This window comes from Bubalus bubalis, chromosome 11 (assembly GCF_019923935.1).
Source record: "Bubalus bubalis isolate 160015118507 breed Murrah chromosome 11, NDDB_SH_1, whole genome shotgun sequence".
In the NCBI taxonomy this organism is placed as follows: domain Eukaryota; kingdom Metazoa; phylum Chordata; class Mammalia; order Artiodactyla; family Bovidae; genus Bubalus; species Bubalus bubalis.
Window position 1 is genome coordinate 31,133,885 of NC_059167.1, and position 25,299 is coordinate 31,159,183.

Sequence of the window (25,299 nt, forward strand, 5' to 3'; positions counted from 1 at the left end):
CAGTGGTAAAAGAATCCACCTGCCAATGCAGGAGGCACAGGAGATGCCAGTTCGATCCCTGGGGGGGAAAGATCCTCCAGAGGAGAAAATGGCAACCCACCCTGGTACTCTTGCCTGGAAAATCCCATGGACAGAGGAGTCTGGTGTGCTACAGTCCATGGGGTCTCAAAGAACTGGACATGACTGAGCACATACATAAGCACATATACAAATATAATAGTGAAATGAAGCAATGAAAAACACAGTCTTCTGATGAGGGATAAAACTGAAGTGCTTCTGCCTGGTAAGGGAGTAGCAGACTTCAATGTGCTTCCTTATTAGATATTTTGATGTGCCTTTGCTGTGAAGGAAGGGCCCTGACTTTTTACCCTGAGGGGGTAAAACTACTTACTCTGTCTATAATGTAAAATGTTTATTATGTAGCTATTGTTGATTAGGTTGACTCTACAGCTCTAGAAGTAGTTGTATTGGGGGAATATGATGAGGATAAGTTTGCAAGCAAGAAAAGATAGGAAATGGATGTAAGTTTTTGGTAGGAGATAAAGTCCTAGCAATGTGGTATCAGCAAAAGGAGAGAGGCCATTGGGAGTCTCAGTGGTAGGAAATGACCTTTGAACTTTAGAAACTATGAAGTCCCACATTACATTTGAAGTAAATCCCTATTCTTTGTTGTAGTAAACTTCCATTTTATTAAAACCTCCAGTAAAATCTGTTATACAGAAACCTCAATATAAGAGGTTTCCTGGGGAGAATTAAAGAAAGCAAAACTGGGCAAAGCAGACATTACTTTGCAAACAAAGGTCCGTCTAGTCAAGGCTATGGTTTTTCCAGTGGTCATGTATGGATGTGAGAGTTGGACTGTGAAGAAAGCTGAGCGCTGAAGAATTGATGCTTTTGAACTGTGGTGTTGGAGAAGACCCTTGGACTTCAAGGAGATCCAACCAGTCCATTCTAAAGGAGATCAGTCCTGGGTGTTCTTTGGAAGGAATGATGCTAAAGCTGAAACTCCAGTACTTTGGCCACGTCATGCGAAGAGTTGACTCATTGGAAAAGACTCTGATGCTGGGAGGGATTGGGGGCAGGAGGAGAAGGGGACAACAGAGGATGAGATGGCTGGATGGCATCACCAACTCAATGGACTTGAGTTTGGGTGAACTCCAGGAGTTGGTGATGGACAGGGAGGCCTGGCATGCTGCGATTCATGGGGTCACAAAGAGTGGGACACAACTGAGCGACTAAACTGAACTGAACTGACCAGAGAGGGTAGAAGCCATAAGTGAGAACCAGAAAGTAGTGAAAGATAATCAAGAACTGCTCTGAGAAGAGGAACTGTTAATGAATCTTATCCCCCAATCAGGTTAGGCGATCCTTGGAAATACTTAAGGAAGGCACAGTTAGAAGTAATGGAGACCGGGTTATTTTATTTGAGGACTAAAATATATTTCTCTGAAGCTATCAACCTGGGGACACTATCAACTATGGTTACACACTCGCATGTTTGTATGTGTACACAAATTGAATGCAGATACATTTTAACAAACCTTGTTTTTCCTGATTTTTATTTTCTTCTTTACATTATTCTATATTTTCCAAATTCTATATAGTGAGCATGTATTACTTTCATAGTATAAATAAATAAAATTTTTAGAAAAATAAAAACATTAGTGCCCCCAGATAGTCACCTTTAAATTGTAGATCTCCTGATTGAGAGCAATATAGTTATTGCTTACGTATAATTCAATTAGTGTAAAAGCTTTTTGTAAACCACTCAGTGAAGTGATTCTGTTGTTCTCAAGAGAAAGGGAATGCAGATGAGGCATGTTATCAAAAGTATGCTTTTCCAAACCAGTGAGGAGATTATTATTTATGCTGAGGCGGGTTAATTTAGTCAGCTTGGAAATGCCTAGAAAAATAAGCAAATTCAAAAAAAGATTCAGACAGCACTTAAAGGTTAATTTAAAAAATAAGCTGCTGGTTGTTTTACTGTTTCTCTTTTTCTAAGTTCAAGTTACTTGACAGATTTTATAGTATTGATCATCATTGTTTTTCCTTTTGTTAAAGAAGAATATAATGTGCATTAAGTCCCAACTAATATATTAAATTCTAATTTTGGATTTCTAAGTAGACTCATTTTTCTTAGATGTTAAGGGAAAGCACTGTGTAGGAATATTGAATTAAGCTTTCAAATAACCTTTTAATGATGTAGTTAATTAAGGTTTTCATCATCACAATAATATAAAGCTCTACACAAAGCTTCAAGTATTCACCAACCCGTACTGTAAAACATTAAGGGTAAGGAACTAGAATACAATGCTCTGCAAAGTATTCCTTACTGTGGCATCATTTGCAGTAAAAAAAAGAACTCTAATTCTACCTTTTTATGTTTAGAAATACTTTAAGACAGAAATGTGACCTCTCACTACAATCTAATCCCTATGTATTAACACAATATATACTGTAGACACTTTGTAACTGTGGATAGGGTGATGCAGTTGAAAGACAAGAACTCTGGAGTCAGAGTTGATTTCAAGTGTAACACTACTAGATTTAGGACCGTAGGTAAATTATGTAGAATTATGTAAACTCTGAGCCTAATTTTCCTCATCCATGAAATGAATATACCTAAATCTACTTCTAAGGGCTATGGAATTAAATAGAGTGATGTTTGAAAAGTATCAGTTCTAACTATTGTCAAATAAATAATGAATACTCAATAAATTTTATTCATGTTCCTCTCTCACATCAGCCTTTATCATGGGACTATGAAATGCTGAAAGTAAATCAATCTGGGGCCAGTTAGGATGTACTATCAAAGCAAAAATCCTCAAATTGGATATTAGGCCTATCTGTGTTTGCGGGGGGGAAAAAAAAAAAAAAAAAGATAAATATCTGTTAAAGTTTAGTAGGGTAGCTTGCCGGGAGCCAGTGTGAGGAACTCTGCCTGTGGCAAAGGTCATGAGGAAGGAGGCTCGGCATATGCAAAGGCAGGATCGAGCCTCAGGAGTCCCCCTGGAAATTCTCAAGCATCTACCCCCAAAACCAGAGTCTGCCTACTTTATTGCTTTGTGCTCTCACCTACACCTCTGACTTTACGGGGGGGCTGTCCTGGGCGTGACAAGAGTGTTTTAGTTCACAACCGTGAGAGGCATGAGATGTTCTAAACTGTCTGAATACAGATTCCTTTGAGCAGTTAAAAGATTGATTAGAAATTGTATTGGTGAAGGGTTTTTCACTTGTTGGGCCAGTGTTTGCTGCTAAGTTTCCATATCACTTACCTGCTGTGTCCCTGGCAGTGTATTGATTAATATAATTGGTGTAAGTAGTAGCTTTAATGTTTGTAACCTTGGACCCTTGAGTTAATTCTTTTTCTTGTTATAGCCCACCACACCTTTGCCCTACAGGAATGCAACTTTATCTAATGCTTTTGGAGGGTGGCGCCTGACTAATCACCTTGAGAGAAAAATAAGTTTTCTGAAGAAAGGGTCTTAAAATGTTAACAGGCCTCCAGGCCAGAAGATGATGCAAATCACCTAAACTTTTGCATATGATAAGTTTGCAGGAAGGAAGCCTGGCTTACTGCATGACTCTACCCCTTCCCCCATTATCCTCTATGGATAACTTAAGGTATAAAAACTACTTTGGAAAATAAAGTGTGGGCCTTGTTCACCGAAGCTTGGTCTCCCCATGTTGTTCTTTCTCTCACCTTCTGGCTGAATTATTCAGCCTCTTTTCTCCACTGAATTTCCTCACTGAGCTATCCTTATTTAACCACTCTTTATATCCTTAATTAACGTTTAATTAAGCAATTGTTTCCTGATCCTCGCCAACGCCGTCCCCGCTTTGAATTCCCTGGATCCACTGGGGCTGGACCCCGGCAGTAGCTATCTTTGAAAAGTGGGTATAGGGAAAAGACAGGTTGAAGGATTCTTCCTTTCAATAAGCATATGCAGGGGAATAAAAAGGAAATGGGTTCTCAGTTGTATATACAAAGCAAAATTAGCACCCTATTGTATGGGAGTGGAAGGCTAGTGATGGTTCTAAACACAGATGCCTGAGCTAAACCTCTCTACACTCTAACTCAGCTGAAATCTATAGAAGAGAGGCCTGTGAATCTGTACATATATTTGATTAGTGGTGATTGCAGCCATGAAATTAAAAGATGCTTACTCCTTGGAAGGAAAGTTATGACCAACCTAGATAGCATATTCAATAGCAGAGATATTACTTTGCCAACAAAGGTCCAGCTAGTCAAGGCTATGGTTTTTCCAGTGGTCACGTATGGATGTGAGAGTTGGACAGTGAAGAAAGTTGAGCACCAAAGAATTGATGCTTTTGAACTGTGGTGCTGGAGAAGACTCTTGAGAGTCCCTTGGACTGCAAGGAGATCCAACCAGTCCATTCTGAAGGAGATCAGTCCTGGGATTTCTTTGGAAGGACTGATGCTAAAGCTGAAACTCCAGTACTTCGGCCACCTCATGCGAAGAGTTGACTCATTGGAAAAGACTCTGATGCTGGGAGGGATTGGGGGCAGGAGGAGAAGGGGACGACAGAGGATGAGATGGCTGGATGGCATCACCGACTGGATGGACGTGAGTTTGGGTGGACTCCAGGAGTTGGTGATGGACAGGGAGGCCTGGCGTGCTTCAATTCATGGGGTCGCAAAGAGTCAGACATGACTGAGCGACTGAACTGAACTGAACTAAGTGATTCTTATGATCAAGCACTTTTTTATAAACTACTGTTAATCACCATTAAAATAAAGTATAACAAATGTTAAACATTCTATTTTTAAAGATAATTAACACTTGTTTTGCATATGTAATTTTTTTAAGTAAAAATTTCTATTTTATGAAAAAGGTAGTACACACAACACATGCTAAAAACAATTCAAAAACAAATAAATTAAGCCTCTTTCCCAGGCTTTGGTTTTCAATTTTTACCTTCTCTCAATGACAACCCTGTTACCAAAATGCACATCCAGAAATATTCTATACCTAGATAAGTATGCTGATATGTGTGTGTGTGTGTGTGTGTGTGTGTGTGTGTATGGCTACTTATCTTTTTCAAAAGTATGCCTCATTCATTCATTTATTAATATATACACAATGGTATAGATCTTGACTACTGCCTAGTTTGTTACATGCTAAGTTTGGTAAGAGATGGTAAACACTGGTTCAGAGATGGGAGGGAAGGCAGAGGAAATGAAAGTCTGCTGGTTGGGTTCATTATATATAGTAACCAACCACAGATCCCACTAAGAGGTGTTTAGAATACTCTGGGCTTAAGAGATGGTAAACACTGGTTCAGAGATGGGAGGGAAGGCAGAGGAAATGAAAGTCCACTGGCACTAGTGGTAAAGAACCTGCCTGCCAATGCAGGAGACGTGAGAGATACAGGTTCTAACCCTGGGTCAGGAGAATCCCCTGGAGGAGGGAAGGCATGACAACCCACTCCGGTATTCTTGCCTGGAGAATCCCAAGGACAGAGGAGCCTGAGGGGCTATAGTTCATAGGGTCACAAAAAGTTGGACACTGCTGAAGTGACTTAGAATATTCTACTCCAAACCTTCTTGGGACTTCTTGGAAGATCTTCCTCTTCAGAAATTCCTTCATTAGTGTTACTCACTTTTTACTCTTCTTAATTAGACATTCATATTTTAAGACTCTAGGATTATCTAACATCTTACCTTCTATCTTTGAGATGCAGTTTCCATCTAATGTGAGCTCTTCCAAGTTAACACACGATTCCAAGCCTTCCATTTTAGTGAGATTATTGTTGCTGAATGAAGCCCATTTCAAATTTTCCAATTTTTCTAAATTTGTGATTTCAAAAAGATGTTGCCCATCTAAATTTAAGGCAGTTATCTGTAGAATGATGCACTTTATATGTTATTTCTGAATCATATCAAAATTCACTGTTATAAGATAAAAAGGCTAATGAAATAATTCAAATGTGGTAATATTAAAAAAAAATTCCTTTAGGAACTAAAGACATGGCAAAGCTCTTAATTTACAGCAAAGTAAAATTTTGATTATTTCTTGAGATTATAACTCAAAGAGGGACTTATATGGTTTTGTAGAAACTGAGCTGTGCCAGTCAGCTTCCCAGTAGTGAAGGACTTGGCTCAGCTGCCGGGAGTGCTATTGGCAGAAAGCCTTCAACTGTCAGTCCCTTCAGGGACAGCATCAGCTGCAGAGAGCAGCCTTGCTCAAGGTCATGCACCTTCCCAGATTGGTACCTACCCAATGATGAAGGGAAAGAAGGGCCTGGCCTTCTCAGCCCAACTTAGGACAGATTTAAAGGGCCATTGTAATTCCAGAACTGCCCACAGGGTCAGCTAAGACTATAACTGAGCCAGCATCATAGCTAAATATCTCTGTATCCTGTAATAAAAACAATGGCACTAATATCTTCCATTTTCAAGGGTCATTTTCTCTTAATTCAGTTTCTACCTTTGGCAAGAGGTTACATGCTGCTTTATGAAGAAGCTGTGGATGTTCCATGACATTTTTTCTTAGCTTTGGGTGAATTCTGACTAGTTCCCCTATTCCCTTGCCAAGATATCTGATTCTTTTTACCTTACCATCCAAACTTTTGACTTGTTCTCTGGCTCTGAGCTTTAAAGTCCTCTTGTTTATTTTGATATATTATCAGAATCTACCCATTGGTTTTGTAGTGTACCTTTATCCTAAATTCCTGTGCTAGAGTGACCACTGTTGAGGTCTCAGTTCAGTTCAGTCACTCAGTCGTGTCCGACTTTTTGTGACCCCACGGACTGCAGCACGCCAGGCTTCCCTGTCCATCATCAACTCCCAGAGCTTGCTCAAACTCATGTCCATCACGTCGGTGATGCCATCCAACCATCTCATCCTCTGTTATTCCCTTCTCCTCCTGCCTTCAATCTTTCCCAGCTTCAGGGTCTTTTCTAACGAGTCAGTTCTTTGCATTAGTGGCCAAAGTACTGGAGTTTCAGCTTCAGTATCAGTCCTTCCAATGAATATTAGGACTGATTTCCTTTAGGACTGACTGGTTGGATCTCCTTGCAGTCCAAGGGACCCTAAAGAGTCTTCTCCAACACCACACTTCAAAAGCATCAATTCTTCAGTGCTCAGCTTTCTTTATAGTTCAACTCTCACATCCATACATGACCACTGGAAAAACCATAGTTTGACTAGATGGACCTTTGTCGGCGAAGTGATTTCTCTGTTTTTTAATATGCTTTCTAGTTTGGTCATAGCTTTTCTTCCAAGGAACAAGTGTCTCTTAATTTCATGGCTGCAGTCACCATCTGCAGTGATTTTGGAGCCCAAGAAAAAATCTTTTACTGTTTCCATTGTTTCCCCATCTATTTACCATGACGTGATGGGACCAGACGCCATGATCTTAGTTTTTTGAATGTTGAGTTTTAAGCCATCTTTTTCACTCTCCTCTTTCACTTTCCTCAAGAGGTTCTTTAGTTCCTTCCTCTTTGCTTTCTGCCATAAGGGTGGTGTCATCTACATATCTGAGGTTATTGATATTTCTCCTGACAATCTTGATTCCAACTTGTTCTTCATTCAGCCCGGCATTTCACATGATGCGCTCTGCATACAAATTAAATTACAGCCTCGACGTACTCTTTTCCCAATTTGGAATCAGTCGGTTGTTCCATATCCAGTTCTAACTGTTGCTTCTTGACCTGAATACAGATTTCTCAGGAGGCAGGTCAGGTGGTCTGGTATTCCCATCTTTTTAAGAATTTTTCACAGTTTGTTGTGATATACACAGTCAAAGGCTTTGGCATAGTCAATAAAGCAAAAGTAGATGTTTTCCTTGAACTCTCTAGCTTTTTCTATGACCCAATGGATGTTGGCAATTCGATCTCCAGTTCCTCTGCCTTTTCCAAATCCAGTTGAACATCTGGAACATTGAGGTCTAGTCCCAATGTCTAGCCCTGTGACACAGCTAGTCACAACTTGACTTCTCTTTCAATTTTAATTTGTCTCTCCTAGTTTTCTGCCCATTACCTATCTGTACCGTCTTTATGAAATAAATGTAGAGGGCAATGGCACCCCACTCCAGTACTCTTGCCTTGAAAATCCCATGGATAGAGGAGCCTGGTAGGCTGCACTCCATGGGGTCGCTAAGAGTTGGACATGACTGAGTGACTTCACTTTCACTTTTCACTTTCATGCACTGGAGAAGGAAATGGCAACCCACTCCAGTGTTCTTGCCTGGAGAATCCCAGGGACAGGGGAGCCTGGTAGGCTGCTGTCTATGGGGTCGCACAGAGTCGGACACGACTGAAGTGACTTAGCAGTAGCAGTATGACATAAAGGGCAAAGCTGACTAAAATCAACTGAACTTAAGATTTTTACATTAAGTTTAATAGAATTGCATTTACCTTCAAGTACCAATTTCCACTCATATGTGAATGTGGTCCTAACTTTGAAGTCTGTGTCAGAATTTTGGCAGAAGGCCATATGCTGAGAATCCGTGGTCTCTCTTCTTTAGTACTAGAATGCCGTAAGAGAGAGAACTAATAAAACAAAAAAACACATGATGAATAAGGAAATATTATGGAAAGGTCCATTTATATATAGTTAAAAGAACTGTCTCTTAGATGGCTGGCCCAATGAGTAATTTTAAAATGTGACATTTTCTATGTCTTAAAGTGTTTTCAGTAACTTGATATACTTTAAATCATATCTCACTCATTTTTTGTTTTATCAGTCATTTAACCATAATATAATAATATTTATAAAACTGTGAAAGGATTATTATAATACAAACACCATGTAATTCATCCATGAAGCCAGTTTAAGAGCTAGAATATTCCTACTACCCTAGAAGCTCCCTGTGTGTCCCATACTAATCTTTTTCCTCCGCTGCTCAGAAGCCATCACTCATCTCAAGTGAATCAGTCAATCCTCTTAAGAAGCAATCAAATAATCTCAAAATTTGTATCTACTATTACTTGTTTTCTTTATAGACCTATGTTTATATCCATAAATAAAATATTAGTCTTACACATATTTGAACTTTGTGAAAACTGAATAATGTTTGTATTCTTCTGTAACTTACTTTTTTGCTCAACACTGTATCTATGAGATTCATCTACACTTCTGCCTGTAGCTGTAGTTTATTCATATGTCATTGTTATATAGTATTTCCTTATCAAAGTCAATGAACACTGAGCTGACTCAAGGGTTTTTTGCTATTATAAACACTGCTGTTATGAATATTCTTGTGCATGACTCTTGGTACACATATGCAAGAGTATCTTTGGAGTATATAACTTGCTGGGTTTAGGGTATGTATATATTCAGCTTTACTAGACAGGGTCAATTTGTTTTCCAAAGTGGTTACATCAGTTGTAATAACTTTTACTTCAAATCTTTGGTAAAACTTGGTATTGTCAAGAATTTTTTTTCCCCCAATAGTGGCCATAAATTGGTAGATCATTAAAGTTTTAATATTTATTTTCTTGAGTATTAATGCGGTAGAGCATCTTTCCTAAGTTGTTTGGCTGTTCTGATTTCCTCTCCAGTGAAGTGTCTGTTTATATCTTTTGCTCATTTTTCTGTTTGATTGGTTGTCTTTTTCCTAATGTATTTTGGATATATAAAGAATTTTGTCTAATTTTATCTACTTTTGTCAATTAGATATGTTGCAAATTTCTTTTCCCGGTATATAGCTTGTCTTTTGACTTTCTACCCTTTGAGGATTAGATGTATTAATTTTAAGACAGACAAATCAAATCTTTTATAGTTTATGCTCTTTATTTCTTACATAATAAATTCTTCCCTAATTCAAGGTTATAATGATAATTTCCAATCTTTTCTTCTAAAATATTTTGGTTTTGCTTTTTGCAGTGAAACCTTAATGCACTTATCCCAGTACCTTTTATTGACTAGACTTCCTAATCTATACGGTCAGCTCTGTGATTTATCACTTTTCCATGTATGTGTGGGTCTACACTGGGTCTTTATATTCTGTTGTGTTGGTCTATTTGTCTAACTCTGCCAAATCCACACTGTCTTACAGGATTTTAGCAAGTTTTGATTCCTGGTAGGGTAAATCCCCAAGTCTTCTTTAGGAGTCAATGATATTTAGATCAACAAAAAAGTTTCTTTTCTTCACTTTAAACAGATCCAAAATTAAACATTAAATTATTAATGGAATTAATTAAAGGAATTAACATTCAAATATTTTACACAAAGTAAATACCTAGATAACTAGAGTGGAGATATTAAGGACATTGAAGCAACTTTAGTTAAAGTAGCATTCTTAATCTGGATAATACAGGTATTTCCCCTTCCCTAAGTTAATAGGTTTTGTTTTTTTCAGCCAGACACATATAATATAAATACTAGGTAAATAAGTCACTAAATGCTTTCTCAAGGTCTCTAGGCTTACCTTATCCATAGAAAGTTGCTTATTTTCATGTAGGCTCTAGAAAGGACTCTGGTGAATTCAGGTTGACTAGGAAAAAAACAGTTACCCTACAGGTATTTTTGAGGTAGTGTCCAGGGATGAGAATCCATAAAACCACTTGGTATTTAAATAGGATACATTTAAGCAGAAAAAAAATTTTCAAGTGATATGATTGTTATATCATATCACTTGAATACGATATCACTTGAATAATATCACTTGTTATATCATATCACTTGTTATAGATGAACTTTTTTATTAGCATGCTAAGAGAGAATATAAAATCTCAATAATGAAATAAGACTATAGGAAATATTATTTGTATATTCTAAATAGAACAAGAAATATTAAACAGTAAAAGCCAACCTGAGTAATCTTTGTTCCAGAAATAAATTTCATAGCTGCTGTTGCTTCTTCTTCAGAAATGAGGACTCCATCTAAATGAGTAAGAGTCTTTAATCTGCCAATAACACTCAGCCTTAATGTGGCTGGCTTGGGAAAAAAAATAAAAGTTAATTTTTACAAAATATTACATAGTGTTATGACATGGAAAGGAGTTTTTCTTCATTCCTTCCCACATAATTCAAATTATGCACCTCCTACTTTATTATATATGTCTAAAAATAAAGAGTTAACTTAATTCTTTAAATAATAGTTGATATTAAATTATATTTAAGAATTAATTTGTTTTGTTTGAAGCTGGATACTTCTACTGTTATGAACGGAAGAAATCCCACTAGCTGTTGAAAAGTGACAGTGATGAAAAGTGTTCAAAGAACTGCAGTGCCTCCTGTTTATCTAGATCAGCAGTTAGCTACCCAGCCAATTGGGTGAGCCAATACAGATCTTCAGCTCTTGACATTTAATTTGGCAGCATGGCTATAGCTCTACTGTGATCAATCAGAAAGTCTGATTTGGAAAAAGAAAAAAATGCTTCAATTTTATGGAGTGAAAAAGGAGAAATACAACAGTATAAACATAGTAATATGGCCAATGTAATAGAAACAATCATGCTTTGGTCTCTTTTTAAAATGTTGAACACGGTCTATATACATTTTTGAAAAGCCAGAAAAGATGCATTCTTGAAATTATAAACTTGGGGCTTATTTTAAATGCTTGGAGATACTCTTCAATATAATCATTGAATATCGAAATTTCTTAGCATGAATCTACATATGTTTGTGATGAGAAAAAACAGTGCTCAAATTTCCTTTGATAGCAGAACATATATAAGACTTTATAATTTAGGTTTATTGGAGAATGTGACAAATTTGTTCCCCCTTTATTAGTATGTTTCTCTCACAGTATAGTATTCTATTATTCTTGGTTACAGTAGGATTCTAGCACACTGAGCTATATATACTATGTTATAAAATTTGAAAACTAAAGGTTTTCAAATGGCAATGACATCTGATACTCTTAAGACCACAATACTCTCAAACTATTAGAGGCTTCAAAAAAAGCTTATGTGAAATTAAAAACTTTTCTATAATAACATTTGATTCAATTGATCAATATATTATATTCAAAGTACAAAATACTTCAAGGAATTCTACTGAGACAAAGACAGTTTGCCTGTTTCTGGGTATTACTGAATAATAGTGAGAAAGCAGCTTTGAAATAAAAGTGATTGTTTGCTTTTTTATAAAATGTCTGTTACATACCTTTTGCCATGGATTATGTCGAATATCAAGAGTGAGAAGGCTTGTGGTATGTTTGCATAACATATTTATTTCATCGCCAGATTTTTTCAATTGATTCCAGCTCAAGTCTAAGTGCTTAAGTTTCATCAGACCTCTAAATCCTTCAAGGGTTATCACATGGTTATGACTTGCATCCAAATATTCAAGGTTATACTGCAACACATACAAACAGAAGTGATGCTAGAAGGATCATGGTTTGTATTTACACAGTTCTTTTTTTTTCTCTCTGATTCTTTAAGTACTTTACATGCTTTTTGATAATCCTTACAGAAAACCTAAACAGTAGCCTATACTGCAGAAATGGCATCAAAGTACCTATTTTCCTGTTAATAAAGAGCTACAGATATTTTATCTCAGTAATTTTCTCTTACTTCTCTCTTCACCCTTGTAACATAGAATAGCAGTATGTGTTTTTACAGATGAGACAGCAAAGAAAAACTAACAAGAAAATTTGTCCCCAACAAAGAATTACACTTCTTATACCTAGGCTTCCAGTTTAAACTCATGGCCTAGTTTAAAAAGGTTCATCTTCAGAAGCAGAAACTAAACCTGTTACATTCTATAATTCCCTTTTTTAAAAGGACAGGGTTTTTCAATAATAATTTTTTTAAAAATATTAAAGTAACACATTCTTGTTGGAGGTCTGGGAAATATACTAAATAAATAAAAAAATAGAAAGCATATATAATTCTGTTGCTCAGAAAGAACCACTGAAAACATTTTTTATTATATGCTTATATATTTTTCTTATATAAAACAAATTTATTACTCTATTATATATAATTTTATGCCCTTCTAACATGTTCACCGGAGAAAGCAATGGCAACCCACTCCAGTACTCTTGCCTGGAAAATCCCATGGACAGGAGGAGCCTGGTAGGCTGCAATCCATGGGGTCACTAAGAGTCGGGCACGACTGAGCGACTTCACTTTCACTTTTCACTTTCATGCATTGGAGAAGGAAATGGCAACCCACTCCAGTGTTCTTGCCTGGAGAATCCCAGGGATGGGGGAGTCTGGTGGGCTGCCGTCTACGGGGTCGCACAGAGTCGGACACGACTGAAGCGACTTAGTAGCAGCAGCAACATGTTCACACATTATTAAATATTATTCAAAATGATTTTTCATGATTGCATAGTATTCTAATATGCAAATTATTAGACTTTTAAAAACATTTTGCTATGGACATTTATGTGACTTCTAATTGTTGGCAACTCTGCAACAAATGTCCATGTTCATAATACTTTAACCGAGAATATTTTCTCAGGAAAGGTTTTTAGAAATAAGATTAATGGTTTTTAAGGATTTCTATATTGTTCAGTTCAGTGCAGTTCAGTTGCTCAGTTGTGTCTGACTCTTTGCGACCCCATGAATTGCAGCACGCCAGGCCTCCTGTCCATCACCAACTCCCGGAGTTCACTCAGACTCACGTCCATTGAGTCGGTGATGCCATCCAGCCATCTCATCCTCTGTCGTCCCCTTCTCCTCCTGCCCCCAATCCCTCCCAGCATCAGAGTCTTTTCCAATGAGTCAACTCTTCGCATGAGGTGGCCAAAGTACTGGAGTTTCAGCTTTAGCATCAGTCCTTCAAAGAAATCCCAGGGCTGATCTCCTTCAGAATGGACTGGTTGGATCTCCTTGCAGTCCAAGGGACTCTCAAGAGTCATCTCCAGCACCACAGTTCAAAAGCATCAATTCTTCAGCACTCAGCTTTCTTCACCGTCCAACTCTCACATCCATACATGACTACTGGAAAAACCATAGCCTTGACTAGACGGACCTTTGTTGGCAAAGTAATGTCTCTGCTTTTGAATATGCTATCTAGATTGGTCATAGCTTTGCTTCCAAGGAGTAACCGTCTTTTAATTTCATGGCTGCAGTCACCATCTGCAGTGATTTTGGAGCCCAAAAAATAAAGTCTGACACTGTTTCCACTGTTTCCCTATCTATTTCCCATGAAGTGATGGGACCAGATGCCATGATCTTCGTTTTCTGAATGTTGAGTTTTAAGCCAACTTTTTCACTCTCCTCTTTCACCTTCATCAAGAGGCTTTTTAGTTCCTCTTCACTTTCTGCCATAAGGGTGGTGTCATCTGCATATCTGAGGTTATTGATATTTCTTCCGGGAATCTTGATTCCAGCTTGTGCTTCTTCCAGCTCAGTGTTTCTCATGATGTACTCTGCACTCGATAAACATTGACAAATAGTTTTAAGGAAGTTTGTATCAGTTTTTCTGTCCAACAATAGGATTTGAGAATGCTCACTCCTTAAATATCCACCAACCTACCTGCCTTATTTTAATTTACATTATTACCAATGAAGTTGCACACCTTTTCCATGTTTGAGATCCCATGGACTGTAGCCCAACAGGTTCCTCTGTCCATGGGATTTCCCAGGTAAGGATACTGGAGTGGGTGCTGTTTCCTTCTCCAGGGGATCTTCCTGACCCAGGGATTGGACCTGGGTCTCTCGCATTGCAGGCAGATGCTTTACTGTATGAGCCACCAGGGAAGCCTGTATCTATACTAGCTATATTTTCACTTGTTGTCTTTCTCATCTTTGGCCATTTATACATTTAGATCTTTATTTTACTTAACTTGTAAGAAGTCTTTAAAACAATTTGCTACTTCTATTCAGTGCAAACAAAATTTTCTTTTAAAGTATATACTAATTCAGACCCAGAACCAGAAAGTGATAAAGAAAACATGAAGAAAATATTTTGCAACATATTTATTAAAAGAAAAATAATATTACTATAAATTAAAAATAAATTTGATTTCTTTATAACTTAAATAATTATTTGAATTCACCATAGAATTAGTTACTGCTATATAATGCATAGCTCATATTGTTGTAATAGCACCTATTACAATGACTCAGGTTTCAAGAGTTGAGTGTTCAGATCAATAAAATCTAAAAAGTTTCTGGAAATTAAATAGTGTTACTGATTGTTATTATAAGTAAGCATAGTAAAAAATATCCTATAATTTACTATCATTATAATTTCTTGAACAAAAGGATATTTGGCAGTAGAAAGTATTAAGGATATAATCTTAGAACAGTCTATTAAATTAAATAAATTTAGATTTATAAAATTTTACTACATGGTCCACCTTTTGCCATTTTTCATCAAAAAATGGTTAAAAACTTGTCCCAAATTCTGACACTTGCATGCTGATTAGCATTTGGGAACAATTCATTATATAAAGATAGCTGTCTTCTTTTCTTGAAAACAGGGGTAGGATCTTTACTTTTTTATATTCCTAGAATATAAAAGAGACTCCATACACTCCATAAATATTCAAGGAATAATATTTTCAGTTTTGCAGGAGAATTTGGCATTTTAGTATTTCTTGCATTTTGGTTTAAATCTTTTGTAAGTTATGGTACAATTCTGCCCAAATTATAAAAATTAAAACTGACAAGACCTCTTTAAAATATTTTAGGGATAATAGTTCAATCTCTAAATGTAGATTAGCTGTCTTGAGGCATTAGAAATATTTTAACACTAAATCTGTCATTGGAAAAGGTAAGACAGAAGTATTATTTCTATAATCTATAAAGTTTCAAAGAGCCATACATATTTGTCTCTCTCTCCTTGGCCAACTCTGACTATGATATAGTTATTTTCAGAGAAAAAAAAAATCTGTTCCTATTTCTTTGGCTTGGATACTCTCCTTTCCTGATAGTTCAGGTGAATGAATGACAGACATACAGCTTTTGATATTTCAATTTTACCTTATGTGGATGTCCTGCTTAGATTTTTAAAAAATCTATAAAAATTATATAATGTATCTCCACCATTTATGAAGCCCAGGTCTTTCATTATATAAACAGTCATAGATTGGGAATTCTGATTCACAAGGCAAAGATAGGGTAATGAACACATAGTAACCATCCGTTTACTTTCTGCAGCCTAGTAGAACCTAATGCCTAGCATACAATAAAGTATAGAAACTCTCCATGTTAGAGACACAGTTAAGGAAAATGATAGTAAAAATGAGATAAGTAAAAGTGAAAAGTAAAAGTGAAAGTCTCTGTCATGTCCAACTCTTTGCTACCCCATGGACTGTGGTCTTCCAGGGTCCTCTGTTCATGGAATTCTCCAGGCCTGAATACTGGAATGGGTAGCCATTTCCTTCTCCAGGGGATCTTCCCAACCTAGAGACTGAACCCAGGTCTTCTGCATTGCAGGCAGATTCTCTACCGTCTGAGCCCCTGGTGGCTCAGCTGGTAAAAAGTGAGATAAACTAAAGGCAAACATAAAAACTTAGAAGATGATAGAAGTAACAGGTGAGTGATTAAATTAGGGCATAGCCTTTTGTGATACAGAGATAAATATAATTAATATTAAACACACATACAAAGTGGATTATTGGAAAATACGTAGGTGGAGGCAGCATAGGTATTCAGTCTCTCTGAATCCCCACATAAAAAGAAAGTAAAAATAAGACCAAAATTTCATGGACAACATTTATAATAAAGCTACATAACAAGGTAGCCCCATAAGTCCCAAAAGAAGTTGGTGGGGATAAACCACCAATAACCACAAGACTACATGGTGTCCATGTCGATGTGAGAGGAAGAAGGAAGCATCAGGGCATCATCTGACAGGCCTGAGCATAAGAGAGCCCCCAAATAGCCAACCAATATTCAGTGGAATATCTGAAGACACACTGAGTGCAGCTGAAAGTGGGAGTTTTGCCTTCTCTGATACCAGATGAGTGCATGAGATCCACAGTAAAAAGGTCTGAAGGGGCTGGACCAGTCTAGCACCTATGAATTTTCAAACTACCCTACCAGGCTCTGGTGAGAACTGAATCCTTCTTGGAGAAGAAACTGCTGGGCTAAGTCAAAATTAAACAGGATAAGGACAAAGGAGGCAAATAAAAGAGAAAGTTCAGACTGAAGTGGAAGAAGGAAATAGAATCAGGAAATCTCAGAAAATAAGTGCTACAACTGTTAACAGTACATATAAACAGCAGAAGAGGGAGATCTGTGAAATTACAAAAGCTTCCCCGACACCCACTTTCATTTTAAAAGTTAAGAAGAATTTCACTGAAAAATGAGCAACAGAAAAGTATTGAGGTAAAATCCCAGACAAAACTAAACAAACTATGCACGCATGAAAGACAGACAGAAATATTGCTGTGAGCAATAAAAGTATATCAGAAAGACATTGCCAAGAAACAGATCATAACCATAAACCTATTATTTCAAAACAAGCAAAAAGATGTTAAGAATGATACAAGATACAAAATAACAATAGAAATCTGGATTAGAAAAACTCAGAAGTGAAGTGAAAGAACCCAGAAGAGAATCTAAAATAAAATAATAAAATCATTTTAGAAGTGAACACTAAACTAGTCAAAGACAAAAGAAGTAAACAACAGACAACACCTTAAGAGAAACAGAAAGTGAAAAAGACGGAAATTTTAAAAAATCAAATCAATTAAAAAATCTAAATGGAGATATAAAAAGGACTCAAGAGAAAGTGACAAATAGTGAAGAAAAGATTCAACATATGGATAATGGGAGTTCCTAAAGAAGAAAACCAAAGCAAGGAAACAAAAATTGCTAAAAACTTTCAGTTAAAAAAAATGATTTTAATATTTATTTTGGAAGAGCATACTGTGAATCTGAAATCTTGACCCAGAACAACCAATGCCAAGACATATTCTTATAATAAAATTACTAGACTTTAATGAAAACAAAAAAACTTCCTTTGGACATCTAGAAGAAAAAAGCCTGTGACTTGTAAGAGAAAACATTATACATTCTCATCAGACTTTTTTACAGCAACACTTTATGCCACAAGAAAATTAAATAACACTTAAGATGCCCAAGAAACAAAATTGTGAGCCAAGGATTTTATACCTAACAAAACTGCCTTTCGGGTATAAAGGACATAGATAAACTATTATCAATATGTAGTAACTTAAGGGATATTGTTCCAAAAGCCTTTCCTGAGGAATCTATAATAGAATATTTTTCTGACAATTAAGATATTTGATACCAATCTAAGGACTGGTGATGAGAATTAAATATACAATTACCAATGAACTAAAAAGTAGAGTGTACAGAGTATAAGGGCTACATGCTCAAAGCAGATATAGTATGATAATTTTAACTTTTTTAAAATAGGGAAGACTGGAAAGAGCACACACAAAATTAAAAAAAAAATAGTTATGGTAACATGCTGATGAGGGTATTAGCTCTATCATTCCAAGACTGTTGTGTGTATAATGGGATAAAACAAATAAATGATTATTAAATATCCTATCACCTTGTAACCTTGAAAATCAGGATTATTGTTGTTTGAAAAAAAGATATAGATATATGTAACAGAGAAAACTCAATATCCCCAAAAAATAACATCATGGCATCCAGTCCCATCACTTCATGGCAAGTAGATGGGGAAAAAATGGCAAAAAATGTTTGGCAAATGTTTCCAAAAAATGGAAACAGTGGCAGATTATATTTTCTTGGGCTCCAAAATCACTGTGGACAGTGACTGCAGTCAGAAATTAAATGACACTTGCTACTTGGAAGAGAAGCTATGAAAAATTTAGACACCATATTAAAAAGCAGAAACATCACTTTGCTGACAAAGGTCCATATAGTCAAAGCTGTGGTTTTTCCAGTAGTCATGTAATGGATGTGAGAGTTGGACCATAAAGAAGGCTGAGCATCAGAGAACTGATGCTTTCAAACTGTGGTGCTGGAGAAGACTCTTGAGAGTCTCTGGACAGAAAGGAGATCAAACCAGTCAATCCTAAAGGAAATCAACCCTGAATATTCATTGGAAGGACTGATGCTGAAGCTGAAGCTCCAATACTCTGGCCACCTGATGGGAAGATCCAACTCTTTGGAAAAGATCCTGATGCTGGGAAAGATTTAGGGCAGGAGGAAAAGGGGATGACAGAGGATAAGATGATTGGATGGCATCACCAACTCAATAGACATGAGTTTTAGCAAACTCTGGGAGATAGTGAAGGATAGGGAAGCCTGGTGTCCTGCAGTTCATGGGGTTGCAAAGAGTCCAACCCGACTTAGCAACTGAACAAAACAACAACAGAGAAAAGGTTGAGGTAGATGAATTCCAGTCTTGAATTGGAAATATCAATATAAATTCATAAGGTTAGTTTTAGTTACACATATGCACATATACCAGCCCCCCTCCCACACACACCTGCCTCACAACAAGTCCTGTCCAATGGAAAGACTTATAAACAGTGACTAACCCAGGTTGTGGTCCTGAAATACCACTTCTCTAAAAGAAACCAGGGGTTCTTGAAGAAATAGTTGACTCCATGTGTGCAGTAGAAAAACACACAAAATGTGTATGGAAAATCATTCATCCTAGGTGGCAAAGAAGCTATCACAGACTACTAGAGTCATGGCTAAAGGATATAACTTTATGATGCTTCCACTGGCTAAGTATGAGAAAATCTGAGCTTCGTCATGATAATAATTGCAATAAATTGAGTATCATCAAATATGTTTAAGTCCCTGCATTCCTAATGACATTAAAACAGAAAAAGAATTGCTCATCTTTGGGAAATTATAAGGAACTAATTCATTATCTTCAAAGTTGGTAAATAAAGGCAAATAATCAAATATCTTTTCTGCATTTTCTATATGAATGGTTCTACTAGGTATCCAAATAATAGATAAGGGGAAATGTCTCTATGTAAAATATTCCAATTAATAAATGAAAAAGAAATGAGAATAAGAATATTGCTATTTCATAATTTTCAATGAATTAATGAATATTTAATGCTGGGCTGGATGAATCACAAGCTGGAATCAAGATTGCCAGGAGAAATATCAATAACCTCAGATATGTAGATGACACCAACCTTATGGCAGAAAGCAAGGAGGAACTAAAGAGCTTCTTGATGAAGGTGAAAGAGAAATGTGAAAAACTGGCTTAAAACTCAATATTCAAAAAACTAATCATGGCATCCAGTCCATGGCATATAGATGGGGAAACAAGGGAAACAGTAAAAGACTTTATTTCTTAGGCTCTAAAATCACTGCAGATGATGACTGCAGCCATGAACTTAAAAGACACTTGTTCCTTGGAAGAAAAGCTATGCCCAGACAGTGCATTAAAAAGCAGAGACATTTTACTCTGTCGACAAAGGTCCGTCCAGTCAAAGCTATGGTTTTTCCAGTAGTCTCATTGTGCAGATGTAAGAGCTGGACCATAAAGAAGGCTGAGTGCTGAAGAATTGATGTTTTTGAACTGTGGTGTTTTGAGAGTCCCTTGGACTGCAAGGAGAACAAAGGAAATCAACCCTGAATATTCATTGGAAGGACTGATGCTGAAGCTGAAGCTCTAATACTTTGGCCACTTGATGGGAAGAGCTGACTCATTGGAAGAGACTGATTCTGGGAAAGAATGAAGGCAGGAGGATAAGGGGACAATGGAGGACGAGATGGTTGGATGGCATCACTGACTCAATGGAGTTGAGTTTGAGCAAGCTCTGGGAAATGGTGAAGGACAGGGAAGCATGGAGTGCTGTAGCCCATGGGCTGGCAAAGAGTCAAACATGACTGAGCAACTGAACAACAATGGATATAGGCTCCTTGAATCAGAAAAGTGACGACTAGACATTATGTGTCTCTTACAGTCTTGCCAGAGGAATGGAATCTGAATCTGATCCAATCTCTGGATCCAGCTGCCAATTTGGAAAAAAAAACTGGTGGGTAGAGGGCATGTAGGGTTGTATCATAAGTAATATATTGGCAGGGTCTAGACTGGGACAGAGAAGGTGATGGCACCCCACTCCAGTACTCTTGCCTGGAAAATCCCATGGACAGAGGAGCCTGGTGTGCTGCAGTCCATGGGGTCGCACAGAGTCAGACACAACTGAAGTGACTTAGCAGCAGCAGCAGTAGACTGTGGGAAATTCTTTGGGTTGGAAGGTGCAAGTTTTTCTACAACTGTTTTACGACGCTGCAACTTCAAGGACTGCAGCCCACTAGACTCCTCTGATCATGGGATTTTCCAGGCAAGAAAACTGGAACAGGTTGCCATTTCCTTCTCCAACAAATAAACAGTGGGGAGTGAAAGAGAATAGAAGGGAAACTTACAAGAAACTTAAAAAGTACAGTACAGTCTAAAAATGGGGGAAACCAAACTGCTGTGCTAGGGATGCACATTTGGGTGTTGGAACTATGGGGGGAAAACAGCAGGGAGAGGATAACTATAGAAGTTAGGATAATGATTTCTTGAAGGAATGGGGCATATATAAGGATTTATGCTCTGGGTGGCAGAGTTTTATTTCTTGACCTGGACGATACTTACAAGCATGTTCACCTCATAAAAATTTATTAAACCATATATTTGTAGTATGTGGTTTTCAGAATCTGTGTTTTATTCTACATATACAGTGTCTCCTCTCTTTGAACACCTGAAGATCCTTATAGTCATTTTTAAAGACTTATTTATATATCAGATTCTTGATGTTTGAGGAGTCTATACCTAGTTCTAAAATTAAAAAATAACACTTGGGCATAAAATCTGTCCAGTTCCCTTACCTGTAAAATGACCATGGTAATAGTTATTCAATAAGTAGGCTGTGTGGCTGTGGTGATGAAAAGAACAACATAACCACACTGCAAAATACACACTGGGCAGCTGGCTAAACTCACTCATTCTGTGTAACTTAAGAGTTTACTCTTTATATTTGTGCCTCAGCAAAATTACAGTGCTTGTTACAACCTTTGGAACTACTAGAAAATCATTAGGAAAAAATTAAACAAAAAATGCCACCAATTAATATATAGTCCTGGGACCTCTATTAAACTATCTTCTTTTCTCAGTTGCATACCAGACCCTACAGGGAATTTTGTTAAAAAGGACTTTGGCCTTACATGTGCCTATCCAGTTTCCTAATATCATTAAAATTCCTAGAAGAAATAAAGGCAGTATGCTTTTTGACATGAGTCTTAGCAATGTGTTTCTAGATATGACTCCTCAAGCAATGTGGACAAAAGCAAAAATAAAGAAATGGGACTACACCAAACTAAAAAGCTCTGCATGGCAAAGGAAACCATCAGCAAAATGAAAAGACAACATACCAAGCTGGAGAAGATATTTGCAAATCATGTATCTGATAAGGGGCTGATATAAATATATATTAAAAACTCATAAAACTCAACAACAAAAAACCAAAAAACCCAATTTAAAAAATAGGCAGAGGAGCTAAATGGTCATTTTTCCAAAGTTATTTTCAGATGGACAACAGGTACATGAAAAGATGTTCATCACTAATTATTAGGGAAATGCAAATCAAAACCACAATGATTTGTTATCAAAAAGGCAAGAAATAACAAGAGAGGATGTAGAGAAAAGTGAACCCTCATGCACTGTTTGTGGGAATGTAAATTGGTGCAGCCAATTTACAGTATGGAAAACAGTATGGAGAGATCTATTTTATATTAAGAATAGAACCACCATCTGATCCAGCTATTCAACTTCTGCGTATTTATCCAAAGAGCATAAAAACATAAATTCAAAATATTGTACCCCTGAGTTCATAGCTGAATTTACAATTGCCAATATACAGAAGCAACCTAAGTGCCCATCAATGGATGAATGTATAAAGGAGATGTGGTATATATATACTATGAAATACTACTGAGACATAAAAAAGATGAAATCTTGCCATTTGCAACAACATGGATGGAGGGTATTATGCTAAGAGAAATAAGTCAGAGAAAGACAAATACTGCATTATATCACATATGTGGAATTAAAAACCCAAATAAAGGAATAAACCAAACCAAATAAAGATAAACACATAGATAAAAGGAACAGAGTAGTGATTACCAGTGGGGAAGTAGGGTGGAGGGAGGGCAAAATGGGTAAAGGTGGTCAACTGCTTGGTGATGGATAGAAACTAAACTTTTGGTGGTGAGCACACTGTAGTGTATACAGAAGTTGAAATATAATAATATTGTACACATGAAACTTATATAGTGTCATAAACCAATGTTACCCCAATTTAATAAAAAAGACTCTGGTTTGCTAAAAGAAAAAAGGAAGGGAGTTTAAATACTAAAATCTAACCTCAGATATGCAGATGACACCACCCTTATGGCAGAAAGTGAAGAGGAACTAAAAAGCCTCTTGATGAAAGTGAAAGTGGAGAGTGAAAAAGTTGGCTTAAAACTCAACATTCAGAAAACTAAGATCATGGCATCTGGTCCCATCACTTCATGGGAAATAGATAGGGAAACAGTGGAAACAGTGTCAGACTTTATTTTTTGGGCTCCAAAATCACTGCAGATGGTGATTGTAGCCATGAAATTAAAAAATGCTTACTCCTTGGAAGGAAAGTTATGACCAACCTAGATAGCATATTCAAAAGCAGAGACATTACTTTGCCAACAAAGGTCTGTCTAGTCAAGGCTATGGTTTTTCCAGTGGTCATGTATGGATGTGAGAGTTGGATGGTGAGGAAAGCTGAGCGCCGAAGAATTGATGCTTTTGAACTGTGGTGTTGGAGAAGACTCTTGAGAGTCCCTTGGACTGCAAGGAGATCCAACCAGTCCATTCTAAAGGAGATCAGCCCTGGGATTTCTTTGGAAGGAATGATGCTAAAGCTGAAACTCCAATACTTTGGCCACCTCATGCGAAGAGTTGACTCATTGGAAAAGACTCTGATGCTAGGAGGGATTGGAGACAGGAGGAGAAGGGGATGACAGAGGATGAGATGGCTGGATGGCATCACCGACTCGATGGTCGTGAGTTTGAGTGAACTCCGGGAGTTGGTGATGGACAGGGAGGCCTGGCATGCTGCAATTCACGGGGTCAAAGAGAGTAGGACACCACTGAGCGACTGAACTGAACTGACTGAAGGCCAATAAACAAAGTAGCAAACTCTCACCATAGTGGGAGAAGTAATGGTGCAAGAGCCTTGAAATGGTTACAAGGAGGTAGAAAATGGGCAAGAGCTGAGATGTATTTTGAATATATCTCATTGGATATATTCTGAAAAGGTATGTTGATGACCTGAGACCTATGGAAACAAAGATGCTGGATTGCAGTTCTGGAACCCGTATGTAATTATTGCTGCTGCTGCTGCTGCTGCTAAGTCGCTTCAGTCATGTCTGACTCTGTGCGACCCCATAGACGGCAGCCCACCATGCTCCCCCGTCCCTGGGATTCTCCAGGCAAGAATACTGGAGTGGGTTGCCATTTCCTTCTCCAATGCATGAAAGTGAAAAGTGAAAGTGAAATCGCTCAGTTGTGTCTGACTCCTAGCGTCCCCATGGACTGCAACCCACCAGGCTCCTCTTTCCATGGGATTTTCCAGGCAAGAGTACTGGGGTGGGGTGCCATTGCCTTCTCCGATGTAATTATTGTTATATGACATATAACAGGGAAAAAAATCCAGATAAGATCCATACCTATGTGTACATGTGTATTACTATATTTGTCCTTTGATTTATAAGAAGGGAAACACAAGTCAAACAAGATCTATGTATTTGAAGTTTGGGTAGAAAGGACAAGACAGAGAGAAAGAGAAATAACCATAAGGATAATGAACAGATGGGAAGAACTGACAACGTTAGCTGTGAAGTGGTAAACCAAAAAGTAAAGAAGAAATAAGGACTCACAAGAAGGAGGAAAAAAAGACTGAGAAAAAATAGCAGAAGAAATTGGAAATGACAGTTTATAAATGACATTTTAAAAACAAGTCTGGAGTAATTTTACATTTATTTTCAAGTAGCTAGAACTCAGATATGATCACAGGTTTATATGTGGTTTGTAAACAGAATCTAAATCTAAGACATATTTTAGACAAAGTAACATACTGTAGTTTTATGTATGCTTTGTTCCTGATTTGGGCTATATATCTTTAATATGGTATAGATGAGGTCATTATTACAAAAATAATTTATCCATTAAATTAATAATTTTATTTTACTTATATAATTGCAAAAAAGTTCTTACCAGGTGGTATACATCATCTAAACAAGTAAATTCATTAAAGCTGATATTAAGTTTTCGAAGTCCTGTTAACTTGGAGAGATCTCTCAATTTACTCAAGCTGTTTCCATGTAGATTCAGACTCTGAAGTAAAATAAAATGTAAATAAAAAGTAAGACAAATTATATTCTAATTATAGCTATTAAATAACATTAAGAAAGAGCCAATAAGA

At 37.1% G+C, this 25,299-nt stretch overlaps 1 protein-coding gene across 6 annotated transcripts in view; it reads right to left on the reverse strand.

The window, feature by feature from the left end:
• Positions 1-25,299, reverse strand: part of LRRC9 (leucine rich repeat containing 9) — a 121,236-nt gene that overhangs the window by 35,826 nt on the left and 60,111 nt on the right. For all 6 annotated transcript variants that reach the window (XM_025295428.3, XM_025295430.3, XM_025295426.3 and 3 more), the window contains 6 exons: positions 25,092-25,211; positions 12,081-12,272; positions 10,783-10,908; positions 8,384-8,518; positions 5,687-5,864; positions 1,683-1,903 (listed from right to left, as the gene is read on the reverse strand). In XM_025295428.3, coding sequence (XP_025151213.2) covers positions 1,683-1,903; positions 5,687-5,864; positions 8,384-8,518; positions 10,783-10,908; positions 12,081-12,272; positions 25,092-25,211 — 972 coding nt within the window. The remainder of the gene's footprint in view (positions 1-1,682; positions 1,904-5,686; positions 5,865-8,383; positions 8,519-10,782; positions 10,909-12,080; positions 12,273-25,091; positions 25,212-25,299) is intronic.